Source organism: Pituophis catenifer, unplaced genomic scaffold (assembly GCF_029215685.1).
Source record: "Pituophis catenifer annectens isolate HBS135680 unplaced genomic scaffold, rPitCat1.0.hap2 SCAF_1, whole genome shotgun sequence".
Classification (NCBI taxonomy): domain Eukaryota; kingdom Metazoa; phylum Chordata; class Lepidosauria; order Squamata; family Colubridae; genus Pituophis; species Pituophis catenifer.
The window spans coordinates 186355615-186378843 of record NW_027256881.1 but is presented as its reverse complement, the minus strand read 5'-3'; the positions used below and the strand labels follow the sequence as shown (position 1 = coordinate 186378843).

Genomic DNA, 23229 nt, shown 5'->3' with positions numbered 1-23229 from the left:
TTGATAACAACCTCCCTTATTTTAACCAAATGACAAAATTAAAAGGAAAAAAATGTATGAATTTGAAATATTTATGAAAACCTGAATTGGATTGAAGTTGTCCAACTAATTGTTATGAACAATCATAGTTGCTATTTCAGGTTGGGATTGGATATACAGTAATATAAATGATAGAATAAAACTGGAAGATGATGTAAAGAATGGGCAGAAGTTCATGCGATATTGGAAATCAGGTTAGTATTAAGCAAAGAAGGAAAACATCAGTATTCAACATCTTATTTAGATGGAATATATGGCATCAGCTGACTATGAAAAAGATAGCTATAAATAGTATGACTAATTTGTGCTGAAGCTTTGTTCGTTTAATTTATTGGAAGATACATTTCTGTGATTAGATCCTTTTTTATTATTTTACAGACAAACCTCATAATCCTATGGTGAATGCTGGAGCAATTGTGATCACCTCTTTGATCAAGGTAAAATATGTACAGTGAATATTTTTGACAGCTGCACTGTAAATAGTTTGTAAGAAATTATAATCAGAATTAGATTACATATAGACATGGGAATTTTTCCTATATTGCTTCTTGCAGATCATAGAAGCATGTAGTCATTATCACTTGTGTGCCTCTGAAATTGTTTTCAGTGCTTGTTTTTCAGCTGCCTGTTGCTCCCCAAATTCAAAAAGGAGTTTTGGGATACGGAGCAAGATAATGTTTAAGGGGGAATGTTGCTGGTATGTTTCTATTTCTCTTTCCCCACCTCCTTCCCTTTTACTTTACAGTTTGAAACACTTTAATAAAATCCCAAGCTGCTTTTGAAATTGGGTTTGATAAAAGTTTCTTTCTTTGAAAAAAATTAAGATAAATATACCTTTCTAGATTGTGGAATGAGATATTTTGATGTGAAAATATTGTATTAGACAAACTTGGGAGGTTTTTTTTTAATAAAGAACACCACTCACTGATAAAGTTATGAATATTTTAGCAGTTTTAATATGTAGTTTCATGTTTTGGTAAATTTATTTTAAGAATGAGTTAGAGTTATGCTTCCATTGTGAGAACTATTTTTTCATTAAATAATTCATTTTATATTTCAATTTATGCATTCACCAGATATAAAGTTAAATCCCCTGGCATTTCTTTAATATTAAATATTGTTACTTTTGGAAGTAATACTTTTTTCCTTAGAAAAATATATTTTTAAAATGTTTGGCTTAATAATTAACAGTGTAGAGTTTTTAGACAGATTTCCACAATTAAAGAATACATAGTTTGAATTGCAAGTTATTGTTAATCCTTAAAAGTATATATTTATATACATTTATATATCATTAAGCTATCTCAGAAAGAGTTTTAAAGAAAATTGTCCCTTTTCTTTAATTTTGCAATAGAGAAATCAAAATTGAGATTTTAAATATTTGATTACATCATATCCTTATAGCTTTAATTATGAACGGCTATTTCATTTTTGGCTCATGGTTTTCTGCTTCTGTGTAAAAAAAATTCCTGCTTTAAACATTTATCTTTAATAGCTGTAGGTGAAGGAAAATGGCCTTAAATTCGACAGGTAAATTTATTCATGCTTATTTTTTTTTTCTGGAGGTTTAAATAATTTAAAATTCAGCTTGGCAATAAGATTTTAAGATAAGCGGTTGATAGTTCATCAAACAGCTCAGTGCATTTCTTGTTCACACAATAGCCTTTTATACAGTACCCAATATATCATATGAAGTGCACACATGTTTGGAAATTCATTTTATTAAAATTAATGAATTGCCAATCAAATGCATATTTTATTGGCAGGCAAAAACCCACTTTAGGTTTCAGGCCATTACAGTATATTGCAGTTTTCCTTTTTACTGCATGCAGTCGTAATATAAAAACACAGCAATAATGTTACAAGTCAGTATTGATTGCATTGAAACTTTGCATGTAGTATCTGCATGTCTAGCAGACATGAACCACCATATTGCATCATTATTTGTTTATAGTGATTGTAAGACATTTATGTGTTACATCTTCTGGGAAGCTATTTTATTAAAATAGTGAATTTATGAATTGGGAAATCCAAGAAATTAAATTAAAATTAAAGTTTCTAATCTTTCCCCTAAATTGATTTAAATCTTACTCTCATAAATTAGATATATTTTGAAGTGCTGTAATGTGTGCGACATTTTAACGGCCTCACAAAGTTATAGAACTTAGTTGTCTATTTTCATAGGAAACACCTTTGTAAATCTTCTCTTTTTAATTAATTAGCTGAAAGTATTTCTGTCATGTTCATGCACTGGACAAGTAAACAGTTATGTACATTTTGCATCTTCAATTGAAGATTAAATCCTAGAAATTCAGTAATTTACCTGGAAGAAAGGCAATCCTGAATTTATACCAATCCTTCCCAAAAGAAAGAGTAGACTCTGTGTATGTGTATGTGCACACATACACACACATACATAAATTCTGTGCAATACCGTGTCTTCTCATTGTATCGACCTAAGGTCCATTTTCTGTGACCCTTCCTCCCTAAAGCCTTATTCCAAAAAAAGGTCTAGACAGGAGAAAATGAAATTCCTGCAAACGAAATTAATTATTTGTTTAAAAATATGGTCATGTATAAAATTTACTTACTGCCATCTACATATAGAACCATTTCCTTTCTCACACTGAAATTGCGGTTATACATGCAAACAGAATTTAGGTGAGGTGAACTTGTGCCAGAAAGCAAAGACCTCCTCCCCCCTCCCCCCTCCCTGCAAGCAGTGGGATAAATTTTAGGCTTATCTCCAAAGGTATTCATGTTTTTAGCAGGAACTTCTGCTATTATTTTTATCTTCTGCTTTTCATATTTTATTTCATTCTTATCACTAGAAAGTTGGAAAATCCCCTTAATTCACAGATATGCAAGAAACCTGCGACCATTAGCTATGTCACAAATACAGATGAAATTCTTAGGTGTGCACAAATATTTGATACTAATTCTTACCATAGTAGTGCAACTTATTTTTATTTCATGATAGTTTTTTCAATCAACATATTTAAAAATAGCAAAACGAGGCCTGTTAATTCTATTCATTTTGAATTGCAATCCAAATAGTTATACAAAGACTTTAAACATGAATAGCTAAATCATATTCACCTATGGCTCTTTTATTTGTATTCCATAATATTACTAAAGAAAAAAATAAGAATACATTATGTAGGGCATGGGTGAGGAATCTTGTGGTTTTTCACTTTTGGATTATGCTTTCATCAACTTCCATAGTGACCAAGGCTAACAGGATATGGAGAGCCACAGATTACTCCCACTGTTCTATAACATTATTCTTGTCTGTTAAAGTGACGCTTACATGCAGAGACACATCTTCTCCCTTACATGTTTCTTGCTACTATTCTGGAAAAGGGAGTTTAAGATTTCTTTCTGGCAGCTTGCCAACTAGCTGCCTGGCAGTCTTTTGGTGAATGATATAACTGGTGAATGATATCACCGGGATAGTGGTACTAAACGTCTCATTAAGGCTACAGCAGAAACCTCCTTTTTCCAATGCAATTTGAGCCAAAATACCAATTGTAATTGGCATGTGGAGGATGTCCCATTGGTGCCAATAGCATTGCTTCTGTTTAGGATTGTAGCTGAGACAGGCATAAAAGTCCCTCTTTTCTAAGTAATCTTTTAGAGATTACTTAGATGGGCCTTTGATTTTAATCTGGAAAGATGTTCTTATTCTTTTAGTGTTCTGCATGCTCTGTATCATTTATTGGTTAGTTATGGTAGTACATGGTTTCAGTCAATTAAGAGATTTGGATAATAAAAGAGCTCAATAACATAGAACATAACTTTTATATTGGCATTTGAATTCCAAAGTTTAATATATAAGCAGCCTCACATTCCTTGTGACAACTGTTAACAAAACAATATGAGGTGGTCCAGAGAAGATGAACACGTGTGAGGTAGAAAAAAGTATTACTCTTAAGGATTTCTGCTGAATAGAATTACAAAACAAATATTGGCAAGGAATGCCATCTTAACTAGCATTAAGAGTACATTACCCATAATATTACAGATGAATCCTTCCTTTGATTTGGCTTTACAACTCTCTTTTAGTTGCGATTTATACATATAAATTTATTCATTCATTCAATTTGTGTCACTCCCCCTCCCCATCTAAACAAGTGACTCTGGGTGGTGAACATTCTTAAAAGAATTCCTGTCATAAATACAAAATTAAAATGCACAGCAGCCAAGGAAGATATCACAATTTACTATTGTTAACACAACCAGAAGAAGGGATTCTTCATACACTCTGGGCCCTGGGCCCCAGACTTGGGCATTGAATCAGGCCTTTAGGGCCTTATTGATGGGCCAGCAGGGTTGGGGCCATTGTAATCACTGCAGGGAGATTTTCCATAGTCCAGGTGCTATGGCAGAAAAGGCTCATGTCCTGGTCCTGCTAATTGTCATTTCCTGGCCAATGGTACCCAGAATACGCCCATTCTGCTGAAAAGAAACACCTGGGAAAAAATGGTCCCATGGATAATGTGGTCCAAAGCCATAAATGACTTTAAAGATGACAACCAGCACTGATATATTTGATATATAGTTGAGTTTTTTTTTCTTTATCTGTGTTACTAGGTAAACAAAGTTGAGAGTATTTAATATTTTTATTCTTGGCTTCTTAGCATTCAGTTATGTTATGGCCATAGAGTTATGCCCATTGCTATCATCTCAGAATATAATTTCCTATTTTTTTGAACAGGGCTTTTAAGATTTTTTTTTCAGTCTCTGGAACCTGTGAACTATCTTTCTTGTGGTCAAACATTAGTACAAAATAAATTTCAGTAATTAAAAAAAGCAGATTGCATATAAAAAAGAACAAGTTGTAAAATTAACTGGGTTTATCAATCAATCATCTGTACATTTTGCATATGAGGTAGCAGAATTTAGCTACACTTAGGGCAACAGTCAGGAGTATCCAAAAGGAGAATTTGTAATAAAATTTCTGGAATGACCATTTAAGCAGGAAATACGTTTAAATGTGGGGTTATGAACTCTGGCTATGTACCAGGATAAAACAGGTAATATATTATAGTTTAGTTTAACCATTTCAATAACCCTTTTGCCACATGGGCAAAACCTTAGAAAACCATGCAATTTTTTTTTCTTAAAAAATCCCAGAACCTCTGTTCAAGAGTCAAAGCTGTATTGATAGAAGATTGGCTGTGCTTAAGTTAACTTCTTTTACCCTAAGTCTCTCATAGAATCCATCAAGTTTTCATGGGACCATACAGTATTATGGAACTGAGTTTGAAAAAAAGATTCTTCTAAGATGTTCACCTCTTAATTCATATGTGGAATCCCAAGCTATACACTGCATATATGTGCCCTAATCAACTCTGTGCTCTGTGCTCTTGGTGAATTCACTGTGTTATCTCTAGCTATATACAGCTTAAATGAATGTGAAATAATCACTACCTTTAAACACAAATATTGTAATTAAAAAGAGCAGTTGGAGGTAAACCACTGTTGCTAAACACAACACTTTCTAAGTGAGATTGTAGAATAATGTGTTGACTAAATCAAAGTGTCTGAAATATGGTGGCAGAAAAATAATTTCTTGCAATGTTCTGCAATGGTATTCAAGTATGATATGACATAGTACTCTATAAAAATCATGGGATATATGATGCTATTAGAGAAAAAATTTCGGCACTTTCAGTCAAGTCTTAAAATATGGTGACTCCATATCTATATAGCTTTCTTGTGATAATAAGGAAGTGGGTTTGCCATTTTTAGAATTTTTGTCTCAAAATTATGTTAATAATAATATTTGATGTAGTGAATTAATGTATACCCTCCCTTTAAAATATATTACTTTTTCATTGTACTTGCAACCAATAAAGGGACTGTTGCTTTACACTATATATTTTCTCTCTATATATTTTCTTATATAGACGTAAGTACATCTGTATAGAATTGAATCAAATGGAATGGTATAAATTATATAATAAGACATGGGGTTTTAAAGCTGTTCTTCATTGAACAAATCATTGTGGTTCAAATATAGCAAGTCATAAATAATAATTTAGAAACAATGGGAAATAGATCCATAGCTGAAGTGATACTCAACCTAAATTTAGACACACAAATTTTAAATGCATGTAAAAAAAGTGTTTATAGTATTAAAGGTGAAATACAGTACAAAAATGACACAGTGTAGTCTTGTGTTATTGAAATGTTCTAGCCCATAGCTACAAAACCATTTTTAATTGGATTTGAGGCTTATTTCTACGCTTTAAATGTTCCAGCCAAATCCTGAACATAGGTCATCTTATATAGTATAAAGTGTTGGTGTCATTTTTGCGGAAAGCACCAGTTCATACACTGTTTTTGAGACAACCTTCTGATACTGAAATACTACCAGTATCACATAACTCCATTATGCCTTTTTATTAGAGTGGTGATTTAAAATAGGGTAGGATATACACTATTTTACTATAATAAAACTAATTTGTTGAATAAGTAACTCTTCAAAAATAAGTTGACAATTTAGAAAATCCACACAAACAAATCATATGAATTGCTTAAATCAGCAGTTCTAAGCTCAGATCTTAATATAATTTAATGTTTGGTATGTCTCTATATTAGTGACCTAATATTTTAAAATTGAAACATATACAATTATTTTATGATTTTTAAGTTCCGATTGCATGCTGGTAGAATTTTGGCATACATAAAATATGATCCCTACTTCTTATTTAATGTTGATATGTGTATAATTATATAAAATATGCATGTGTGATGTGTCATTGGATTGTTACAGTCTTAAAATATTTTGTGTTCCAAGGCTTATATTTTGTATATACACAATAGTGTGCATATACACATAAATATACATGCAAGCATGCACACTATAAGTGTATATATGTATATATTATGTTTGTGAAGTTAAATATTGCATGGAACATTAGTAGACAGATTAATTGCTTATGAGATTGGAAAAGTAGCCCTTTCAAAATAAAAGTTGCTTTTGTTCTATCTCATATTCCATCTTCAAACTGAAGACATATTTTCCATATTGTTAAGGCGGGGATGTGGAAAAATAACTTGCAATATTTAGTATCTTGTTTTAACGCTGACTATACTTTTATGTTTTCTTAAAGAAAAATGTGTCATGACCAAATGAAATGACATTGTTAAGAACATGGATTTTAAATGCTATTGGAAAAAATCCAGTATTTAAATGTTTAAATATTCTTATTTATAGTTTTATTAATGGAATTGTAAAAAATATTGTTTTCTTGGGTATCAAAATACTCTGGAGCTTAAAGCCAAGAAAATTCTGAATATGATAAATGCTGAAATAAGTTTGCTTTGCTTATATGCTCAGACTCTTGCTTGGTTTATTGATTCTGCTAATGGTGTCAAAATAGTGAAAGCTTTGGGTTTTATTCTGGTTTTGTTTTGTTTTTTTGGAGGGGTGGGGAGAGGATGAGATGTTACTATTGTCTTGCATTAAGCATCTTTCTCCTTTTGTCAGATGTAGGGGAGAAATGCAAAACTTGTTTCAGTTTAACTGTTTTAACCATGCAACAATGATCAGTATAGCATCCCATAACTAATGCCGACCCCCTCCCACTTTCCCAAGCAACATTCACTGTGCATTTAAAAGGTTTTTGTGGTTTAAATGTTGTTACATATTTTACAGCATTAGGATCTATGGAATATTTTGACAACTGCAACAGTTCAATGAAGTTGGTAATTTCTTCTTTTAATTATTTTTCATTGAACAGATTTGGAGTTACACTTTTTTTTTAAAAAAGTTTGTTTTTCTAATGCTTTTCAACACATTGCATAATCTTTTAGCATATTAAATGGCCTTTGACTCTATGGGTAGCAGCATTTTAATTTGATTGATGTTGACACAATAGTATGGTATTCTTTCAGCTGGTGATCATACGTGAATGACTGTACATCACTAGATGAGCTGGTGCTTGTGGCTTCACGGATTGTCTGCAAGGTCCTAATCCACTGTAGAATGGGAAATGAGGCTGGCTTTATACATTTCATTGAGTAGAATGCTGGTACATACAGGCTTCAAGGTTTTTCCCCCCCTTAAACTAACATTGTGAAAGTAATGTTTCGTGGATTGTTTAGCTGAGGCCTTTAAATTTGAATTTGTCTGCTTTAAAAAAATGGCAATTCCAGTAAATACATGTTTAAATATCTAGCAGCTTAAACATTAGGGATACAGATAAAACTGCCAGAATATTCTTATAATAATAAACAAAGTTTGTTTGCTGTGTCACCGTAATCTCATTAAAAAAAACCCCACATCTGCCTTGTTCAGTCTTATCTTTATAGAACCTTTTAGCTATGATTTCATATTACTTATTTTTGAAATTTTGGATCTGGAAACCTAAATGTTTCTGAAATTAAAATACCAAATGTAGAAAAAAAATTGCACATACTCTTTAGGGTATTTTTTTTTTACTTGAAGAAGTATCCTTTTCAGTATCCAGGTACAAATATAACAAGATTTTGATCTTCTGACCTCAATGTAGGCATTTAAGCCCTTTCCCACTTTCTGTTAAAGGCTTGCTCCCTCCCAGCATATATTTTATGCAGACTCTTTGCTTCAGTCAAGGTTCATTAATACCCAAGCATACCTATATGCGCACAATTTTAAACTTTACACGTTTACTATAGCAATAATCAATTTGTAATGTTTTCTTAATACAATCCTTTGAATTTAAGAACAGCAGTATGTTAAGTATACCAGTCTCTGTGGTACCAAACTGGCAGTCAGTAAATATCCATTACGTTGTGTTATTCTTTCTACTCTTAAGTGTTCAGTTTTGCGAACTAAAAAAAATGAGCATTTTTGTTATCCCAGTTTGTTAACACTGATGGCTGAAATATAAAGATACTAATGGAGGTTTTTTTTTTAAAGTGTGAGAAGCATGCACATGCAGATGCTCCTATCAGCACATTTAGCCATACCCAAACTTTATTTTAATGCAGTTGTCTTTTTATTAGTTCTACCTAGCATTTAAAATTGTTCTACCTAGCATTTAAAAGCTACCTCCACAAAGCAGTATTAACAGTATTAATTACAAATAGCTTGAAATTCAGCAAATTTTTTTTAAAAAATCATGGAAAATTAATGGATTCACTAATTACATTTTAAATAAAACTAAGTTCAGCTCTATTGTTTTACATGGTAACGTTTTTAACAGACAATGTTAAAGTATTGTAATGCTTTGTATAACAATTCAGTAATCTAACTCTAGGTATATAGACTAACAAATAAAACTCTAGTCTAATAATACATAATAGCATTTAAGTAACAATGAAACAAATTAGTCTATAATTAAAGTTCCCTAGTATTAATAAACTTTGTAAATGTTTCTTCTTTCCTTTCAGCAAGGAGTAAATAATGCTGAGAAGTTTGACTATGTAAGCAAACCTTTTGTTACAATTTATTTTCTATAATTTTACAAAATAGAGTGTTGCTGTTTCCCATATTTTCACTTCACATCTTTTTATTAACTGAGCTCAAAATCACTTGAATTGGAATTGGACTCTACTACTGATTGTAAGAAACAATTTAATTATCTGTTTTATATTTTAAAAATATTATAGTAAATATATTTTATATTTATAAACTATAATGTAGCAACACTGGAGACACGCCTCACTCATTTTTACAAGTGTTTTTTCTCTTCTGTGAAATTTAGAAGCATTTGCTCTCCAGTTTTAAACTAAGCGCAGAATGTCATTGAATTTCAACTAGACTAAAAATGTATGTAATATTTTAACTGAAGTTAACATAAAAAAATACTAATTTCTAATTTAAACAAACTATAATTTTATTTTAGACATTGCAGTAAATAGTAATTTATATTAAAGCAGAAAATCTCTTCCTGCTTTCTTGTGGAATATATTTGTTCTTATAAAATGACAGCATAGCTTAATATCTAAATCTAACTTGGTTATTTGCACTGAATACTTAGTGCTTATGAAGTGCTTTTTGGTACATTTTGAAAAAAATAATCATGCTTTCCTTAGGTGATGCAGTTCATGAATAAAATGGCTGGAAACGAATATGTCGGTTTCAGTAATGCCACGTAAGTATGTTTCCTAGATTAATTTTGATACTATGAGCAATAGTTAATATTAATGCTATACATACGATATTTTATTTTATTAGTTAGATCTTTGCTTCAGCTAAGATTTTGGGTATAGGAGAAATGTTTTCCTTTATGCTGGATTTCTGTAGAAATACTGCACCTTATGGCACTGTCTCTTCCAAAAACCAAGGGAAAAGGGAAGAAAAAATCTTGCTCCTTTCCTCCACTAAGAGTTGAGGATATAGGAGAAAGAGAGGTTATTTCTCTTCTACAGGTTTGGTAAAAACATCAGTTTTGCCTCACCATTGTTGCCCCCTTCAAACAACCACAGTTCTCTGTAGAGAGAAAGTAAGTTCTTTCTTCCCCTCAAACGGTTTTTCAAGAAGCAGCACAAGGCATGCTTGTCTGTAACAGCTCAGCTTGTAACACAGCAGTATGCATTTGCTGTGTAGTTTCTGTCTATTGGAGTGATGATGGTTAACTTTCTGACTTACATTGTATTCCTATGTTTCACTTAACATCTAAATAATTTCTATTGTATTCTCAAGTAGTTATGACAGATATATTATCAATATTTTAGTTCCATTGCCAAGTTGTAACTTTATTTACAAAAATTATTTAGTTTAATACTGAATAGCGAATGCAATGTCCTTTGCGTTGAGGCTTATAATATGCTACAGCAGTAATTCGTTCTTTTTAAGATAATTTCTACACAACAATAGTCTGTGCCTTCCCAAACTATACACATTGCTAGAGTTAACAACAATTTAAAAAAAAATATCTTACCAATAGTATTGTTAATAAGTATTTAGTGTTTTGATATCCATTTCTGTTCCTTTTCTTCCTTAGATTCCAGTCTGAAAGAGAGAGTGGAGACAGAAACTTTGCAATAGGCTATTATCTGAAAGAGAAAAAGGTATGCTTTTCCATTATATTTACTCCGCTCCCTTAAATGTATGTAATGTCAGTTGAACAAACTACAAATAACATTTTATTTCTTCATCATGACAATAAAGGTAAATACAATATTGATATAATAAAAATGCAGCGATAGTGTTATCCTTCCATTTTGGACTCTGTGATTTACACAAATGGATTGATGTGGCCTGTACAAAGCCTCATGTGGAACAGAAACATTTGATGTGTATACCACTTCTTGCATATCATGTTACTTAGCTTGGCTTGCACTGAAGCCTTCAGTCTGCTTTCAACCAATGTGTTTCCCAATCTTTCTGGATCTGCATAGAGTTGTTTTTGCACCTGGTTGCAGGTTCTCTATATTCAGCATTATGATCTTTAGCAACATCTTTATAAATGCTGGTACTGAGGGAGTAAGCTTTCCTTTTCAGATAGACATAAATTGTGTCTTTTTGCTTCAGCAAATATCTCTTGTTTTGGGTATTCCTTCAAGAGAGATCTTGCATCCAAAGTCTAGCCTGACTCACTACTCTACCTCAGAAGTATCAGCATTCTCCGGCAAATTTACCCAACTTTCCTGGTTCTGGTGACTTCTGGTAAACAACTAAATAGATGACCTCTTTAAAACATCACAATTGCAAGCAAGCAACTTGTCATATATCTACAAAGAGAAATCTGTGGGTGATGCTTTTTAATATGCAGGCATGAAACAAAAGATGGATGTTCCCATTAGCTTCATAGAGATAATTACTGAAATCCTTGTAATATTACTCATATTAATAGTAGTTAATGTAATATTACTTTAAAATTAACACAATGACATTATGTCTTCATTAGATGTTTTAGTCCCATTTGGATTACCGAGAAGTAGCGTGTGTGTGGTGGTGGTGGTGGTGTGGGGAGAGATCATCGTATTCATCTTACTTCCTTCTCCGTCTGGTTTTAATGACCAAGGAAATAGGAATGGGACAAAGATGGAAAAGAAATGAAGTATCTTCATATTGTAATCCACTCCTACTTCTCTGGCCAAAAGCATGTAATAATCTTTTACTAAACTACTTGTCAGAAGTACACATTGTTTGATAGTTTGTAATAGAGCTAAAATATTTTAAGATAGACTTAAATGTCTGGAAGTCTTATTTTATTTCTCAATAATTATTATTTTAAGTCTTATTTTAATTCTAAATAATTCTTCTTTTCTGAGATCATCCTCAACTGAATTTTCAGAACTAAGATTTTCTCATCTTCTTTATCAGTTTTAGTTTACATATGATAACTTTACTGTATCATGATGTATTAAAATATTCTATTATTTTCAAGTGTTTTCCAGAGGGCACGGATATGGTTGGCATATTGGACTTCTATTTCCAGGTAGCTAATTAATCTCTAGAATATTTGTTATCCTTGAAGAAGAAAAGAGAAATACATTGAATTATAGGTTAAATTTTTATTTATATAAATTTTGCACAGCAGAGGATCCGATCCTTTGTTTGGGGCAAGTATGTTAACTAAATGATTTTCCAATTGTATATGTTTTAATAAATCAGCATTTCTCATTCTCTGATCTTAATGCAAATTAAGAGTTGATTGCAATCCTTGACCGAAGAATTATATATTTTTTATAATCAGAATGGAATATGTTTGGCAGCCAATTTTGTAGTACTATTCAGAAAAGAAATAGTTAATCATATCCTTAGTGCTTTCACACTGGTTAGGTTAACTAAAACATACTTTCTTATCAGTAATCTTGTTACTGATTAAAATATGAGATTTTTTCCCCACTCATTAAGTTAAACGTAAGGTAGCTTTGAATTTTACACACTAGTAAATAATATAAATTGTCCTGATTCTGTCACATGATTGTTTGTACTGTTCATCTCTGCAGTAACAGGATCATGTAGCTTTTAAATGTTTCTTTTAAAAATGTCAGTCTTTCATCACAACAAGCTGCACTATTACACTGATTAGAGAACATGTTTTTTTAAAAAAATCTTACCAAGTTGTTTTATGAGTTAATCTTGTACCATGATAATCACTTTCATTGAAAAACGTTGCTAGCATCAGATGCCCACTTCATGCTCACTCAAATAGGCCTTTATTCCCCTAATCTGGAAACAGTCTATCTTCACATGCTGTATTGTTCATAGGGTAATAGGCTCTTTATGGGTTCAGGCTCCCTTTTATAAAGTAGTTCTTTCATCCATTTACTTACATAGCCTTTTGTTTGCATAGGTTGATCAACGTTTTCTTGTTCTTGTTGTCTTCATTTTTCCTAAGCTGTGCTCCATAGAAGTGACATGTGAATCTGCTAGTGTCATGGCAGCCACCCTTGCCAATGGCGGGTTTTGCCCCATCACTGGTGAGAGAGTCCTAAGTCCTGAAGCAGTTCGGAACACTTTAAGTTTGATGCATTCATGTGGCATGTATGACTTCTCGGGACAGTTTGCCTTCCATGTAAGTGTTTATTTAAAGGGATCTGTTATAAAAAAATGTTTAGTTGTTCTTTTAAAAAAAGAATTAACTTCTTATTAAAATCAGTGCTAACAGCAATTAGCAAATTTACCATGGGTGGTAAAAGGCATTCCATGCCATATAGGCTAGTTAGAACTCAAATGACAGAAATGAATCGAGAAAAACAAATGTATTTTGAGGTATCAACTAAATAATTCCTGGGATCTAAATGTACTCTAATTGATACATTTTGGAAAACTATTATTACCTTGACAGATAATATGGATATTCAGTGAATACCATTTAAATGTTAATAGGTATATATTAACAGCTTAAATTGTACATTCATTTAGGTGGGTCTTCCTGCAAAATCTGGAGTTGCTGGTGGCATTCTCTTGGTTGTTCCTAACGTTATGGGCATGATGTGCTGGTCACCTCCACTAGACAAGATGGGCAACAGCGTTAAGGGGATACACTTTTGTCATGTGAGCAAGTCTTCTTACTTGAATTGTTGCTAGTCTGTAGCACAAGTACATCGATCATTAATGTTACACCTATTTCAGTGAAGTAGGGAGGTTTGCATTTTTCTTGAGCAGAAATGCTTATGTCTTCATTGTTAGGATCAAAGCAGATAAAGATGGAAGATTTTTAAAGCAAAAGGATGGATAATTACATACCCCAACAAGCTACACACTAAGCAAAGATAGAAAGTGCATTTTGAAAGTGGAAGAAATGTTGACAAAATGCATGCATTTCTTTTCAATCCTGATTGCCAAAATATTTTTTTTCTTTTTGTTCCCCTAAATTTATAAGACGCTTACTATTCATTGTGACAAAGGACTTTACTTAGAGTTATGTGTATCAGTAATATCAGAGTGTAGCTGAATGAAACAATCAGTTGTAAATTATGATAGCAATAGCAATAGCACTTAGCTTATATACCACTTCACAGTGCTTTATAGCCCTCTCTAAGCAGTTTTACAGAGTCAGCATATTGGCCCCAACAATCTGGGTCCTCATTTTACCGACCTTGGAAGGATGGAAGGCTGAGTCAACCCTGAGCTGGTGAGAATCGAACTGTCAAATTGCAGTCAGTCAGCAGAAGTAGCCTGCAGTACTGCATTCTAACCACTGAGCCACCACGGCTCTTGATAGTATACATGAGTATAAATATAACACAATTATGTTTTTACTATTGCAGGAACTGGTTTCTTTATGCAACTTTCATAATTATGATAACCTGAGGCATTTTGCAAAGAAGCTTGATCCTCGGAGAGAAGGTGGTGATCAACGAGTAAGTTGAAAGTATTTTATACAATTAATGTGTAACATGCATAACAACATCCAAATAGGATTGGTCAATGACATGTATTACATCAATACTCTGAGTTGTGAGTGTTCAGATACAATTCAGACCATATCTGGAAATGCTAAGCTATATTACATTATTCACTGGTTTTTACTGGTTTGCTTACTTGCAGGTAGCCCTCGACTTACAAACCATGATTGAGCCAGAATTATGGTTGTAAGTCATGCCAATCATTAAGGAACCTATTGTGTGACTGCACCCAATTTTACAACCTTCTTTGTGGAAGGTGTTAAGTAAATGCCATGGTCATTAAGCAGATGCTATGGCTGTTAAGTGAATCCATTGTACCCAATGGGCATTTTTTTTGCTGGAAACTGGAAGCAAATGTTAGTTTCTGGCAAAAATCAGAAATTGTGGTCATATGACTGCAGAACACTGCAAATGGCCATGAATGTGGGCCAGTTGCCAAGCAGCCAAAATGCAATTGTGTTGCAACTTTGAAACCTGGTTATAAGTAGGATCTGGGGAGGTCTGCCGTAACTTCAAATGTAAGTTGAAGACTACCTGTCTAGTAATAATGTGGCATTTAATTGAAACTTAGTTTAGTTTAGTGAAATAATTGGCATTATATAATATACCAAGCGTATTATTTAAACTATCCTCAAACAAATCTGAGAACAGTTTATGTATCTGTTCTAGATGGATTTAAAATCATCCTGGATAAAATACCATGATGTAAACCTAGCATATTCAGTGGTATATTTTCATTTTATAAAAATTATGGGACAAAGTTTTTTGTTACAGATTTTGATCTTACAAGAACAATAAAAATGTATATTTAATACAGATTACTTTTATTTTGGTAACACGTTTGATCCACATATTAATGAGACAATATCTCCAGTACTGTTCTTGACTCTCAGAGTAGCAGTGGGTAATCTCTTGCTTGTTGCTGAGAGGCTTCTTTGTCAACATTTTTTAAAAAGTGTACTGCTTGAGATACAGAGCTTGTATTAACTTTCAAACGTGTCAGTCAGCTTACTGTTCTGACCATGGCTCTGATCCTCATTGAGAAGAAATCTGTGTTTTTAATGGCATTAATACTATTCAAAATACCAGCAGTAGTCATTACTTAGACTTTGGAATTCCATTTGCACTGTAGAATTTGTAAGTTCACTGACAATTTTTATGTTTTGCCCCTTGGGTCAAGTTTGGGCTGTGAAAAAGATTGGAGCTTAGAACGTTGGCCTTGTACAGTTAACATGTTTCAGTCCTTTACTCATTTCTCTAACATTTTTGATAAAGCTTTGGCATAAATAATTATTGCCATAGCAGTTTGAAAACCATCTTTTTCTAAGATAGAGGGAAGGCTGAATTGTCCGACTTGAATTAAACTGGGAAAAGCTGGATTGTAGGAGTGCTGTTAGCAACTCAGTAATTAGTAGAACCTCAGGAATTCTACTTTAACATGAAAGTTGCTGTATGGCTAATTAATACAATCAGCATCCTGTTATGAATGAAGTGGGTTAAAGGAGTCTTTTTTCCCTTTCACCAAATTAAATAAATTATTTCCTGTGGTTTGAAATTAAAAACTGTGTGGCATAATAATGTCAGGTTGAGAGAGATCTCTGAGAACCAGCAAGTGCTAACTAATGAATAAAAATAATGCTAGAACGTTTTATTTCATTGGTAATTTAATACATACTATATGTTGCTTAAACAATTAGCATTCCTTTGGACCACTGGACTATGAGAGTCTTCAGCACGAACTTGCATTAAAAGAGACTGTGTGGAAAAAAGTGTCACCCGAATCAAACGAGGACATCTCCACAACTGTAGTGTATAGAATGGAAGGTCTGGGAGAACAAAACTAGTGCACTGGGCTTTAGTTTCAGAGAGTTTGAATTCATTTTTAAACACACTCCAGTTTGTCTAGATTACACTCTGGTTTGTCTAGATTTTAGATTTATTATTTTGACTTCAGTGGGTTGTAAATATACTTGAGACACCCCAAATTGGTATACCAATCATTTTATATTGATTGCTTTAATAATTTTTTTTCACAAAGCAATTTGAAACAAAACTGAATGTGTGCTATTTAAACTTGTGTCATACTTAAGGAATGAATTGTAAAATGGGAATTTTAAGGGGTGTTGTAAAAGTGAGAAATCTTGCAATGCAATCAAGATGCAATTGTTAACCAAGAACATGAGAGCCAAGGATATAGGAAAATTTAAGTCCTGGTTCACAAGTAGATATTTCTTTTTATTGTTAATATATTCTAAAAATTACCTTTTGTCTTTTTCATGAACAGTGTAAAAACTTGATCCCATTTATTCCAATTAAGTTCAGTTAATTTCAGTGTAACTGAATGTAAATGAATTTAACTGTTCATGTACTGTTTTGCAACACTGACAAAAAAATTCACAATTTTTATATAAAGCATATTGTTAAACTTATTTAAGCTTGTGTAAAAATACTATATAAGGTAAGAAAGTCAGGTTGGATTAGACAGAAATTCTAATTCTAGGATTCTGCTTTTTCAATGGCCACTTGGCATCCTTTTGCTGTTTTTCCACCAGCAGTTGATGTTGTAAGTCATTCTATTTCTGATATAGAAGGTAGTGTATAGCCATTAGGACTAGCATCCAGCTGATAGCCTCATTCTTCATGAATGTTTCTAATTCATTTTTAAAACTATAACAAGTTTATGACCACCCTTATATCTTAAGAAATAAATTCCATGATACAAGTGCTCTGTGAGGAATCACTTCCTTGTGTGATTGGTGATCTTGGTTTCTGATATTATAAAAAGGAAGAAATAAAGTTTTTATTTCACTGATTTTTATACCCTCTTTATTTTTACACCCCTTTTACTTTTCTAAGCTAAAAAACTTACATTAATATACATATTTTATACATATTAAACTATTTCTTTGTATAGTAAATCTAGTAGTGCGTTAGAAAAATATACTTTTATTGAGCCTTCACTTCTGAAAAGAATGATTGTTTGATTTGTTTAGGCATCAAAAATCAGGTACAAAGTCTAGTTTCCACTACTCAGTCATTTGTGATTTCAGTAGCCTACAACCCTAGAAAATTAGTGCCCAACTATAGATGAGGTATGGATATGCTCAGGATCCACTGCCAAAAAACTCAATTTATTTATTAAATTTATATGCTAACCATCTCTTCATGGGACAGAATTTTAATACAGTTGCTTCTCTGTTAGAAGCCTATTGTGCTGTTGAAGGATAGGTTTCCTCTGTCAGCCAAGCAAAATATGAATTACTGTGTCAAACTTTAATTTCAGCATAATTTGAGGGAAGAATCATAAATTCAATAGGCTAGAAAAGAGATTTCCCTCCCCCCCCCCCCACTTCCTAGCATTTTTCTGCAAATGCAGGGATTGATTTTTTTCTTTTTTTGCATAAACTGGATATTAATGCATTTGGTTATGACAGAGTTGATCAGCTGGCTTGTCACTTGATCATAATGTGGACTGAGAGAGAATGAATGGCTCAAGCTCATACAGCCTTATGTTTTCATGCCTAAGCCAGGATTAGCACTCATAGTCTCCTGGTTTCCAGCCTGGTGCTTTAACCACTAGTTCAAACTGGATATATTTTGGTCAGAAAACAAGTTACAATCAATATAGATAATGCTGTGTTATATGGACCAACAGTCTTGATATGAGTAAATATTCAATATACTCATATAATAAATGGTACCTATTCTCATATCAGGTTCTTTCTGTATTTTCTGACAAGGCTTTATTCAACAATATTTTCTTCTGCAAATGAAAACTTGTACTCAAACTCAGTATTATTATTGGCTTTAAAAAATCAACATGGCTATGGCATTGGTGGCCTTTTCTTATTTAGACTACTAAATATCTCAGAAAAATTCTAGGAAGGAAAATAATATTAGCATGTTCTAACCCAGGAGTGGGGAATCTGTGAACCCTTTAGGTGTTGCTGAATTATAACTTCAACATACCTTACAATGAGTAATGCTGCCTTTGTTTGGGGGAATTGTAAACCAGTAACTTGGAGGCAGCAAAGTTTCTCTATTCATAGCATGATAGATTTGGAAGGGATGAGAAGGATCCTGTAGTACAGTCTCTACAGTGTGCAGCTCCAAGATCCTTGAGCGAGAGCTGTCTGACTAAGAGCTCATAACCTTCATAGGCAAACTATTCCATTATTGTACAAATTTTATTTTCAGGAATTTTTCCCTTACATTTAAATAACAGTTGGAAGTGCAACTTCTATCTAGTCCTGATTTTTGTGGCAGTGGACCATCTCCCCTAAAGCAATTTAGAATCCTCTTTTTTGAGTCTGCCCTAATAGGAATGCCCTCCATTCCTTGCATTGTATCTTTTGTTTTTCTCCTCTTAACATGTTTGAACCTCTCAATATCCTGGAAATAGGATGCCCAGATTTGTGCACAGTAGTCAGATTGGTTTCGTACCATTGCAGAGTAGAGGAGATTAAGGATGTCATGTGCCTTGGGTACAGTGCTTCTTCTAATATATCCAGACATACCTTGGCCTTGGTAACAACTGTTTCACATTGTTGTCTCATGTTCATCCTGTTTTCAGTTACCATGCCTAAGCCCTTTTTGATGGGATTTTTCCCCATTGTATATATGTGCTCTGCATTTTTATTCCCCGAATATAATAACCTACATTTTTCACTATTGAAGGGTATTTTGTTCATTTCAGCCCAGTCCTCCAGCCTTTTGCAATCTCCTTCTCTCATCCTGGGTGGTGGCCATTTTGTGTCATCTGGAAATTTGATCTACATGAGGAAAGTTTGGTCAATACCAGCACTAGAATGTGCTCTTGAAGCACTGAGGAATATAGGAAACAAAACCGCAGTGCTAAATTACGTTTAAAGAAGTTACGATTTATCAATCTCTACAATTCGTGCTCTTAGAAAAGTATCCATATTATAATGACTGTAATGTCCAGATTATCATGTTATTGGATTGCAAGTGATCCAGACAGATTGATAAAGGTGAAGTTGATCTGATTGGTTGATTTTGAGTGGTGTCTTCATACTAGTAAAACTGTTTTTAAACAGAATCAAGCTTATACTGACATATTGCTGCCCCCATAAAATTTTTAACTTGGTTTTTTATTTTGGCTATGGTAAAATAATTTATGAGTCCTTGTTATAAAAGGCATGGTAATTGGAGGGGTGGGTTATTTTTAGCATCAAACTATCAAAATGTTATTTATGGTCCAAGGCCAAAACCAGGAAACAAATTAACAATACAATATAGTAAGAGGGAATTTTAAAAAGGGAGAAAACAGCCAAGAATTAATAAAATGTGGACATGACATTGGACTAAGATGGGCAAATGATTGGGCCATCTGATGTTACTAAAATTCTGTCCTCATAGTGCTTACTGTAGATGACCTGGCTAAAAGTGACCAATGATGGGAATGGTGATAAATAAATTCTGGTTTTTTTGAAATGAGAAAACCTGTCTGAGTTTAAAGTTAAAGTACTCCATTTTAAGCTTGAAATACTTCCTATTAAAACAGTCCATTTCAAACTTGATATGGGGTGTTTTGAATTCAGAGGAGTTCAGATTTGAAACATTTTACATCTTTCAGTTTAGAGTCTTCTAAATTATATCCACCAGAGAAATGACTACATTCCAGGAGAAATCAACATTAAGGGCAAGGCCTCAAAAATTGACAGAATATTATTGTATTTAATCTGTAATTAGTAGTTTAGTGCATATGTGTTCATAGCAGAATCAGTTCTTCATAGTCAAGCATTTATCTTGTATTCACCACTGTGCCCTTTGACATACTTAAGTAATGTTTCATTAAAAAATACAATGTATTTAAACTTTGTTTGATCATCTTTCTATGATTTTTACCTCAGTTTAAATGATTTGTTATGTGTTCCCATTTTTCATTTAAATTGTATGTTATTTATGTACTTTGAGCCCATACACTTTGTATTATAATAAATTTTTATTTTAAGCAGATTATTTTGCATTTTTGTTCTTTTTCATTTGCAATCTAAGGCATAATTTGATTCTGAGAATGAAAAGCAGTCTTGTAATGATTTTGAATAAAAATGGGTAAAGGTGAAGGCCCCCCTTACTGTTTGAATACATTATAGGTTTGGGGTGTTTTGTATAAATAGAGCTGATTTTTGTTTTTATTTTGGCAGTGCCTGCTGCCTTTCTTATCTTGCCACTTTCCATCAGCTTTGGAGGGTGACTTGAAAACACATTTGTTTGGGCCTATAACACAGCATGCTCTTGCTAGGTGCAAAACTCCCCATCCCCACTAACTGTTGCTGTTTCCTGGGCATGGGCAGAATGTTTGAAGCATAGCTTGTCCAGGCAAAGAAAAAATATCCTTGCAAAGGATTAGAGAAGCATATATTCACACACACAATCACAATGCTCAAGTAAAAATGCCTTGCATACAGGTACCTATTGAATACTTTATATCTGAACCTATACATCGATCTTAATTCATACATTTCTGAGACCAAATGCACAAGCTTTAGACCATCTTTGTAAGGTATGATTTGTCAAAGGCATTTGCATGAGTAGGTAAGAGCTTATCTCTCATGGATAAGTTTCTTTTGTTTTTAACCAAGTGGTTTCCAACAGTTGATTTTCTCTTTTTGGCAGTGAGTTTTCCTTTGTAAATCTTTTTTTTAAAAATATTTTGTCTGCCTATGTATTTTTGTGTGTAGATACAGTATGATTCTTTTGATTCATAATCTTAGAACAAAACAAAGAGAGTTGTCAATGCTTACATTGCTTTGAAACTACTTTAATAAATCAGTGTAATTGCAGTTAAATTTGAATATGACATATTTTCTGAATTAAATATTCTGCTTTTTATGGCTTCTTCATAGTTCGGTCTATTAATTATGTTTTACTTTCACTTTGGAAAATATAAGGTGTAGAAAAAGGACATGGGGTGATGGTGGATGAAGTCAATATAAACACTTTGTAGCAACTACAGTTTATCTTTTTCATGTCTTGATTCATACATGTCATTGAGATTACAATCCTCTCTCTACCCCCTTATCCAAGAACTTCTATGCAGTTTATAACTAGGAAGGCAATATCAATTATGACACAGAGTATTTTATGATATTACTCTCTTTATTTCAATAAATACTTGAAATTACTCTATATTAGTTTAATTATTTTGTTACTTTGGTTTCTTAAATTTGTTTGTTACAATGAGGAGGCATTTATGAAATGTTATAAGCACAGAGAAGGATCCAGTATGGTGTAATGGTTAAGGCATCAGACTAGAAATTGGGAGACAGTAAATTCTAGTCCTATGTTAGATACAAAGCCAATTGGGAGATTTCGGGCCAGTCATTTTTCAGCCCTAGGAGACAGTGGCAAATCACTTCTGAAAAAATACTTTGCCAAGAAGACTACCTCAACCTATCCAGACAGTCTCCAAAAATTGTGCCTAACATAGGACTAGACACAAGTGTACAGAAAAGGGGAAACAAAACTTTAGAACTCTTCCCCCCCCCGCCCAAATTAGTTATGATAAAACAAATGATTATTTATTTTGTACTGAGGTCATTGTTGCTTTAATTATTTATGCTGTGCCAAGTGCAACAAGATTCATTGGGTACTGTTTGTATGCCAAGAGATTGGGGTAAAGAAGCAGGGTATAATCAACTAGATCAGCAGCACTGGTTTGCAGTGCAGAATTCCATATATAGAAATCCATATTGCTTCCATATGCTGGATTTCTGTCCTTATACGTGCTTGGAAAATATTGGATGTTTATGGCAGAAAACATCATGTGTTTTCTTTCCTTCATCTGGTTTTCCTTTGTTGCTACTTTATTTAAGAGACAACTCGTGGATCACAATATTTAATTTTTAACAATAATCTTATTGAAGACAAAAGTAGGAAATTTATCCCAAACCAGCTTTAAATCATATGACACCCAAGGATATTGGCTTAATTACTGGATACAGATTTAACATAAAACTAGGCAATGCTTGCAGCATATTTTTTATGTTGACATTTGCCCCTGGAGATGACATCTGTAAAAGTCCAAAGAGTTTTCAGCTATTTTTTTAAAAAATATTAAAAATACTCTTCTACGTAGTCACCAAATTGCAAGTTCAAAGTGGTATGTAAAGCCCTGCTTAGCACGTTTAATCAGCATCATAGATACTTGTTTGAATTAGGCAGCGTTTTTAAATACAAAGAATTTGCATATTCTTAGCACCACAATCATTGCATTGAGCTCTCAAGACAAAAAAGGGATGTGAATAATCCTAAACAATTATAGCATCATAATAACAGCTTTCTTTCAATACAAAGTACAAAATCATTTTTGAATAAGAAATTAATTTGAAAATAATTTATCATATATCTTTAGTGCCCATTAAACGT

The 23229-nt window shown here is 32.9% G+C and overlaps 1 protein-coding gene across 5 annotated transcripts in view; it reads left to right on the top strand.

Annotated features, from left to right (window-relative positions):
• The window catches only part of GLS (glutaminase), a 62201-nt gene that overhangs the window by 16120 nt on the left and 22852 nt on the right, over positions 1-23229 (top strand). The window contains exons 6-14 of one of the 5 annotated variants that reach the window (XM_070957193.1): positions 418-476; positions 9424-9456; positions 10069-10127; positions 10980-11046; positions 12369-12419; positions 13326-13502; positions 13853-13984; positions 14701-14793; positions 19535-20817. In XM_070957193.1, coding sequence (XP_070813294.1) covers positions 418-476; positions 9424-9456; positions 10069-10127; positions 10980-11046; positions 12369-12419; positions 13326-13502; positions 13853-13984; positions 14701-14793; positions 19535-19609 — 746 coding nt within the window. In that variant the 3' untranslated portion in view covers positions 19610-20817. Of the gene's footprint in view, positions 1-417; positions 477-7411; positions 7756-7906; positions 8082-9423; positions 9457-10068; positions 10128-10979; positions 11047-12368; positions 12420-13325; positions 13503-13852; positions 13985-14700; positions 14794-16535; positions 17109-19534; positions 20818-23229 lie in introns of those variants that run through there. The other 4 variants (XM_070953985.1, XM_070946236.1, XM_070932400.1 and 1 more) reach the window with 4 other exon arrangements.